The sequence below is a fragment of the Trematomus bernacchii genome, unplaced genomic scaffold (assembly GCF_902827165.1).
Source record: "Trematomus bernacchii unplaced genomic scaffold, fTreBer1.1, whole genome shotgun sequence".
Taxonomy (NCBI): domain Eukaryota; kingdom Metazoa; phylum Chordata; class Actinopteri; order Perciformes; family Nototheniidae; genus Trematomus; species Trematomus bernacchii.
Genome location: NW_022987708.1, coordinates 1,583,802 through 1,592,715, shown reverse-complemented (window position 1 = coordinate 1,592,715; position 8,914 = coordinate 1,583,802). Strand labels below are relative to the sequence as shown.

At 38.2% G+C, this 8,914-nt stretch overlaps 1 protein-coding gene across 1 annotated transcript in view; it reads right to left on the bottom strand.

The window, feature by feature from the left end:
- si:ch211-51h4.2 overlaps nt 1-8,914 on the bottom strand; it is a 90,902-nt gene that overhangs the window by 58,009 nt on the left and 23,979 nt on the right. Inside the window, exon 7 of the mRNA XM_034140741.1 lies at nt 7,402-7,467. Within this exon, the coding sequence (XP_033996632.1) occupies nt 7,402-7,467 (66 nt within the window). The remainder of the gene's footprint in view (nt 1-7,401; nt 7,468-8,914) is intronic.

Sequence of the window (8,914 nt, the reverse complement as noted above, 5' to 3'; positions counted from 1 at the left end):
TTTTCCATTTAAGTATATACGTTTAATGATAATTAGGGGTGCCATATCTGACACCTTCATTGATCCATTTAAATCAAAACCTGAAATAAATTAAATGAAGGATTGCCATTTCTGATTAGCGTGATATGTGCTCCTAAAGATAGTATTTTAATTCTTCGATATTTAAAAAAAATTGTACTTTTTTACCAGCAGCCTCTGTTGCAGGAATATTAAGACACAGTAATCTGCTCCCTGGGTTGTAATTGGATCTCATTAAAGCTTTAAACCCTGCAGAGCTCAGAGTTTGTTTCTAAGACACCCACTATCTGCAGCAGTGGGACTGAGAGCAGTTTGTGTGCAGAGACCTGCACTAACCTATTGATTGCTGCCTCTGGGGAGGGGGAATAAGGTGGTTTATCCAAAGAAGGCTGCCCAAGATTTTTTCACTCCAGTAATCCTGCCATCCCACTCCCACAACGCATCGCAGCATCTCCCCCGGCGCTGATAATGAAGCACCCAGGCGTGCAAATGAAGCGCTCCCACCGACCAGAGTTTGAATAATATTATTTGCGTTAAGTATTTACTGGGGCATGACAAAATAAATTAGTCCTGTTAACTGATAAAGGTAATTATAGGCCTGGGAGAGGGGAAGAGGAGGTGTTGGTGGGGTGTGGGGGGGGGGGGGTTGGGTTTGATCACTCGAAAAGAAGGCTAATGGTGCTGCATTGATTCTTGCTTCAGTGACTGGAGAGTGTTCTAGTCAACGACTCCAGTATGATAATGCTATTCAGTTTGAAAAGACAGAACAATGCAAATAAGAGTCATAACTTTAAATGGCTAATTTCACCTAAATATTCAAATTAAACGTTTTTATAGCTTCCGAAACCTCACTAAAAAGGTTTCATTTGGAGATCATTGTGGATTCTTGCTTAAAGCATCTGAAACAGTTGAGTATATATTTTTTTCTTGTTCAGTCACTTCAGTTTTGGCAGGATCTGGTTTAATATCAGAACTGTTCAGGTTTTGATTCATAAAGATCTGTTAAGGGAAGTGTCAGATATAGTAAACCCTTATTATTATTATTATTATTATTATTATTATTATTATTATTATTATTATTATTATTATTATTATTATTATTATTATTATTATTATGGGTTAAGAGAATAGACATAAATGCAAATGAAAACCCTCCTTAAATTGTTTAAAAAAAGAATAAAAGCGGAAATATTATGCTCATTTTCAGGTTCATATTTGTATTTTTTGCCTCTGCTGTGACATTTTCTCATACTGCCTGTGCTGCAGCACCTCTTTTCACCCTCTGTCTGAAACCAGAGCCCAGTCTGCTCTGATTGGTTAGCTGGCCGGCTCTGTTGTGATTGGTCAACTGCTGAGAGATGTGTCCTAAATGTTCCGCCCCTTAGCCTATCACGTATGGAGCGCCAGCCAATTGCACAAAAGTGTTACATAGTGAGGTCACTTTGTTCTGGAAGTAAACACATGAGCGTGTGGAAACTCCCTCTGGAGGGAACTTTGGGATTTTAGCCTTTGTAGACCGTTGATATTCCTAAAAACCTATATAACAAACTACAGGAAAGGGAAACCCCCAATAAGCCTGATAGGGCCTCTTTAAATGTTTAACAGAAAATGTGTATTGCTTATTGTTAAGCATGAAACACAGCTGCACCTCAATAATACCAGAATACATTAGCTCTATTGTGTCTTTAGGATTAACGGGACAACTCCTACCCCACTATACAGCATTGTTAAAAGACTAAATATAGTTATCTGGATGCAGAATGTTCTTAAAGAAAGGCAGCAAAAATAAAATAATTTGATTCATTTGGTGCTACATGAATGCATTTCAAAATAATGACTCATGTCGGCCAATTACGCCAGTTTACCCTTTTGAGTTCTGTTGCCGCAGTTTCAAGTGAAGGCTCTCACCTAATTAGTTATTTAGTATTCATTAGTAGAGAATAATCTTTTATACTAGGGTCAGACATCTAACAAAACTAAAAGAAAAGAAAAATAATATTTGCCTCAGGAAACATTTCTGCTGTTTGTTTGCTCTAATTAAAGCCAATGCTTTCAGAGCCTCCCACTCGGGTGGGCAGCGATCAGCTCCCAGGATTGCATCAGTTTATAAAGAATTCAATTTCAATAAACCCCTTTTTCGATTGTTGAGAAAATGAAAGTGGGATTGATGGGGGGTCAGACTGTTTTTGTTAATAATCATTTTTTCCACCTCTGATCTGAAAACCTAAATAGGTTCAAACATTTTTTTCTCTGCTAATTATTAGTTTGAACATTTGAATATACACAATAGTTTGAATAACTCTCTGAGTCACACACTCTTAGGAGCTGCTAACCCTGAGAAGTATATCAGTGACTTATATGTAGGAGGAAAAGCAAACTAACAATGAAACTGACACTTTTACACAAGAGTCCCACACATCTCCTCCTATGGTACTTTATGGAAAACAGTTATGTCAAGCTTGATACGTACGGCAAGTATTTAATTGTATTTTCAGGGGGGATAACACAAATACATGTGTGGTGTTGTGATGAAGAAATGCATGAAAAACTGGTTATATAATTAACTTTGTATAATTAACTAATGTAATATTATTACATAATTTCTAAATAATTGACTCATATATCTGAAACCTAGCTAAAGGTTGTAATAGCTGCTGTCACAGAGACTCGTTGTGATTGCCCTCTGTATAATGTGTGAACCACAGGACATATGATCTCTGCTGCTATGCAACAACACTAACAGCTAGCGAACATATTAGACTAACGGTCATCATTTCTCTGCTTTGTTTCAAGACCCGCATCAGAAAGCTTTTGAATGGTGGTACTTTTCCAGTTGGTCTACCTGCTCTTCACGTAGCTCTGCATGTCGTTGTTTAGGTGCTTTTTTTTCTGGAGATAGGCACTGCTCAATCCACTCCTCCATAGTAAGGCCACCCCGGAGGTCGAAGTTAACCTTAAATGTTTCCATCTTAAGCTTTGTTAGTTAGTTAGTTAGTTCCGTAAAGGACGTAATGTAACAGTTGTAACGGTTGTAGCTTTTTCTCAGACGCGGAGGGATACTGACTTGTGAAAAGTAACTACAATTCTACTCGTGATATACGCTCATTATATCACGGCTAAGAACCAATCAGATTGCTTGATTTGACTTATCCGTTTTTATAAATCTTCCATTGACCATTCCTACAGTTTTCATGAACCAACGTTGACAGCCTGGGTTGCCATGGAGATTGAGGTTTTGGTGTGGGTTTAGGAGAAGTGTACAGGCCAGGTGTGGATACAAGTCTAATTGCAGTTCTGAGGCATGATTCTGTAGAAACACAGCCCACGCCTGCCTCCTCTTCGGTTTGTCCATCCAATTAGACAACTATCTGGCATTTTGGCAGTGTGGTAAGAATAGCCTTCATATCCAACTTCAAATTCTGTAAGTACTTAGAAGTTGTCAGTGGCTTTACTGTAACCAATCTAAGAATCAGATGAAGCTTCAGCGTTTCATTTTCTTAATGAATGGACTAGCATTGACCACCTGTTTGGCCTGAATTCACCAGCATCTATTCATCCCAGCCTCTTTTTGTGTCATTTTAATGAATAATTTCTTCATTATCCAGTACAGCGTGAGGTTAAAGAACATCAACAGGGTTTCCAAAAGACAGTTCTGTTCTGGTCCAAGTGTCAGGATGATTGGAGAGCAGGATAAAGAAGAAGAATCCAATTTATAAAAATTCAGGAAATTCAGTTGTTCACTTTGTTAGTCCTGTGTATACAACACACAACTACACACATGCACAGGTCCTATACTATTGTGTCTGAGGTTAGGTTTAGCCTGCGATTTAAACCGGTTTGCAGTGGTAGGACTTGGTTTTTGTTCCCAAGCCAACTCCCCACAGACTGAGCTACTGCAGTCCCCAATCTATTAATCTATGATCCTAGTCAAATTACCTGCATTCGGCTGAAACTTATCATTTTTGACATCCATTGACTTTATGAGGTTAAAATGACTTTTATATCGCTGGTGAGAGATATGTAACTTATTACGCTTAATATCATGGTTCATTGCCAACAATTCTGGCTGTTCTGTTCTGGGCCAAAGATAATTTGTGATTCAATCAATTCTCCACATCACTGATCATCATCACTGCAGTATCAACTGGTGACTCAATGCTGGGTCAAATGTTGCCCTATGAGAACATTTTAATTTAGTTCAAATAAAATGTAATGTGTAAGTTAAAAGAACATATAGTGGGTAATATGACCTAGTTTTATTGTTGCATGTTGAATTTATGCTGCTATATTCATTTACATCTTCTCTTTCTCATGTTTTTACTTAAGGGTCATTGAGGGTGTTTATAGAAACTTGTATTTCTATTGGAGTTGCATTACTGATTTAAATAATAACTTTTTAAAATAAATACATTTTTTATTTGTATTATTCTCTATCATGATGAGTTTAAACCTTTTTTTACATTTTGTTTTGTGCTGCATCATGATGATTAATGATGTTCAGTTTTTCTAAATAAAATGAACTTTAGCAATCAGCTTATTAGATGTGGTGGGAAATTAATCACAAAAATCAATTCAGTTGGGATTATTCAATAGATAATGAGTTATTAGTAGGGATGTAACGATACCAAAAACTCACGGTACGATAATATCGCGATAAAAAGTCCACGGTACAATATTTATCGCGATATTGAAAAATAAAGAAGATAAAAAATTGTGAAATTTTCTTTTTTTTTACATTTTCTTTTGACTTTTTTTTTTTTTTTTACTTGAATTTTTTTTTCTTTATTGAATAATAAATCTGATTTGTACAGCATTTTAGTAGTATTTTAAAGTGTCAACAATATAATAATCAGACCCTGCAATAAAATAAATCAAGTTTCACTTTTTTGTTTTGTTTTTCAAGTAACTCAACTCAAACTCACTAACTCACTCACTCAGCATCAGCAGACAGGTTTTTAGGAATATGAGCATGCCCACATTTCCAGGTAGAAGCTGGGATGTTTGGGCGTTTACAATATCCCCTGCTGTGGAAAAAACTCTCTTGCTTGGTACTGATGTTGCTGGGACAGAGAGATATGCTTTGTCCATGGGTGACAGGAGTGGGTACAACTGTGCATTGTCTCTCCACCACTTCAAAAACAATACAGTTTTTGCCAAGAAGGTGAGGCTTATTGACAGGGCGAGATATACATATACTGTTGGTCAGTGGCGAGCTGTCAGGGCCCTCTGTGAGGGCCTAAGATATTCTAAAAAATAATAATTGAAAACATTAAAAAAATATATATTTTTTTTAATACATTTTTTTTGTTACATTTTTCATTAGTTTTACCAAAATAACTTGATTTAATTGTATTTAAAATAACATTTCCAAAGAAATAAATCCTCCGAATCTGCCTGTTCAGTTTCTGTTGGAATGTGAAGGGTTAAATGCCGTCTCTGCGAGTTACTGTGAAGACGGGAGAGCTTGTTGGTCCCTCTGTACATTCACAGAGGGCCAGCTATAGTAACTCAATGAGAGAGTAATGTCAAATGACAGTACAATTGACCAATCATATCCTCCCTCTAAATGGGTGGGCTTTATTTTCGCGGACTTTATGACAAGTTCCGCCCACTGTGAGGTTTATGCAAGTGGTGCAGTGACGTGTCCTAAAACCCGGAAGTAAGCTGCGCTCGGGTTCCCTCGACAGAAAAGCAATGGGATTTCTCATGGATGTAATAGCTCGAAATAAGGTCTGTGGAAAACGAACCAGTTAGATAAATGCACGTTTTGTTCAGCCGGATAATATCCACATGTCTACCTTACTTTTATTATTTTCGAATCATAAATCTAATCGATAGGGTCAGAGGGCCTAGGTATAAAAGTCACGGCTCGCCACTGCTGTTGGTACTTGTGTCTCTAGATATGTAAATGTAGCCCTGTAAATACGATGTCCTTTTGTGTTATCTGTTGTTTTATGTGTATATGTTGTAACCTACTTGCTGCCATGTTGGACAGGTCTTTCTTGAAAAAGAGATCGATGATCTCAATGGGATAGTGTTGTCACGATACCAACATTTTGGTTTCGATACCGATACCAAGTCAAGAATTGCGATTCTGATTCTTTTTCGATACTTTTCTTTTATTATTTTCATGATCAATAAAATTGTAGTTTATCTGTTAAGTGTTTTCTTACAACATGGTCTCTTCTTTATACTTGAGTTTATGTGATTTCTTTGATAGTTAACTTTATATTTTATTAACATGTAATAGTACAGTAATATACATAATTATTGACAAAATGTACATTGCCGATGTTAGCCACATTGGTAAGTTAGCTAAAAAGATAGCCATATTAGACAGTTATCATTGCCATTAATTGCCTCGTCAAACTACGAAAACGTTCGTTTGTCACAAAATAAATGACACTTGTTTGACTTAGATTTGAGAGCATGGGCTTGAGCATGATGTAATTATGTTATCTATCACATTCGCTAACCTGTCTGTCTTTAAATTCTTTAAACAGCTCTGGATGCCGGTCGGCAAGGTGCTTAGCCAAGTTTGATGTGTTGGCTCCCTTGGTTTGCAGGGATCTAAAACATGTCTTACAGACAGGCCTCGTGGTGTCCGTAGGCTTGCCCTCACTGTCAGAGATATAGCTCAAATACTTCCAAATTTCGCTTCTGGCGTCTTTTTTGTCAACAAGCTGAGGCGCAGCGGCAGTTGCACTCCCACTTGCAGCCATGCTTCTCGTTTTCTCACATGCTCTGGCAGCTAGCACGTGCATGAGAGAGGGGAGGCACTTAGAGCGTGCTTGAGAGGGGAGGGACTGCAGGCACGGCTGCAGGGAGTGGAAGCAGAGCGCTGAACACACACGGCTCTTATTAAAATAGCGCTTTCTCACCGGAGTACTTTTCCCCGTCATTCTTAAAGTACCGATACTAATGAAACGGAGGAATCGTAATGTTTTTAACGGCAGGGTATCGCGGTACCTTTCAAGTATCGGTACACCGTGCAACACTACAATGGGACCACCTGGTTGAATAAAGGTTTACAAAAAAAAATGTGTTTAATTTTTTTTTTTATAATGTTTTTTTTTTTTATCGCGATATTCGATATATCGTTACATCCCTAGTTATTAGTAACAACACTAGTCCAAATGTGCCGATATTTAAACTTTTTTTATTAATATATCAATCATTTAAGCTAAATCACAAATATTAATATGTGTTTTATCTGGAATATTTATTTGGTTCTGTGTGTGTGTGTGTGTGTGTGTGTGTGTGTGTGTGTGTGTGTGTTTGTGTGTGTGTGTGTGTGTGTGTGTGTGTGTGTGTGTGTGTGTGTGTGTGTGTGTGTGTGTGTGTGTGTGTGTGTGTGTGTGTGTGTGTGTGTGGATGACTTACCTGACATTAAAAAGAGCCGCGTAGGCCTCACTGCCAGCTAGCACATAACTGATCCCAATAGAAATACTGGAGAAAGAAAAAGGAGATAGAGAGAGGGTGTTAGGCAAGCTTGGAATTTCGTCATTTTAGGGGCAAGGCCTTTTGGCCTTTGGTGTCATACATTCTTTTAGGGCACAAAGGCCACATGCCAGGCCACAAAGGCCATTGAGGGAAAAATTCGGATTTGGAGCTTACAAATAAATAACTTCACTTTTAACATAATGTCTCTTTAATAAATGTTTTCAACTCGAGCGTCAAATTTGCCTGACGCGTTCTCGCGGTAGCCAATCAGCGGTGAGGATCTCAGCCTGCCGTCACTGACGTTGAATCAGAAAACCAAAACATCAGTCGTTAGCTGTTAGCACACAGAGCTCACAGCTCCTCATATCTGTTCAGAAACTGGACAAAAGTTAAACATGAACAAAACAGACTGTCTGTGTCATGGCGAATACAGTCGCTGCTTTATTTCTGTCTTTAGGACGTTGTTGTGAGTTCAGAAAACACGCATTTAAAAGGTTTTTCGCCTGCTGTCTTGTCTGCACACTTGTCAAAGCATTAATTCATGGTTTTTACTAACAGTTATCAGTATTTTGTAACTTCGGCATCATTTTGAAACGTGTATTACAATTAAATCACGGTAAAATATGTTCATTTTGTTGTAGTTGGCTTCTACCACAGTATTTACATGGATATAAGCCCCGCCCCCTCTCCAGCGCGTCCTGTTTGAATGACAGGAGTAAACACAGCTGACAGCCGCGGTGAAACTCCAGCGATTATATTCGCATCGCGTCCGTGTGAACGCAGCATAATGCAGTTCAGAGACCAGACCACTGCTCTGACGCTTTTAAAGCAACTTCGAGATTTGAACAGTGTGAGGGGCACAAAGGCCATGGTGGCCGTAGGACGTACGATTATTGACGTGGCCGTCATGGCTGCCGCTAAATTCCTACCCTGGTGTTAGGTGCTCGGTCATCAACTCCTGCTGCTCTCTAAAAACCAAGTTGAACAAGCTTTATTAAGCCTGTTGAATTAAACATTAGTATGTTGCTTCATCATAACACTTGAGGCTATGAACGCATTTAAAAAAAAATATATCTAGTTTGCAGCTCAGCGCCTTGATCCTACACATCTTCTCTACTTGAGATTTGCTCAAAACAGAAGTTGCCTTTGGGGGCTACTAAAGGAAAATGTTGTGGTTGCCTACATTGCATATGTACTTCCTTCAAGCATCACACACTTATATCAAGCCAGGAATCTGTTTGCTTTGCCTTCATAAAGTAACTGAGCATAAGAAATACGTTTTTTTTTGTATACGTTTCAAAATAAAGTGGCAAGAGAAGTTTTTGTAGCTCAACATCTGTTCTGTTCCTTATGATTTTAAGCCTCTGTAATCTCTCAAAAGTTGGTTGTTGGGAGTGCAAATCCATTAGCAGCCGAGTTACACCCACTCTTTTAAGTCTGCTTCCTTTTGAAT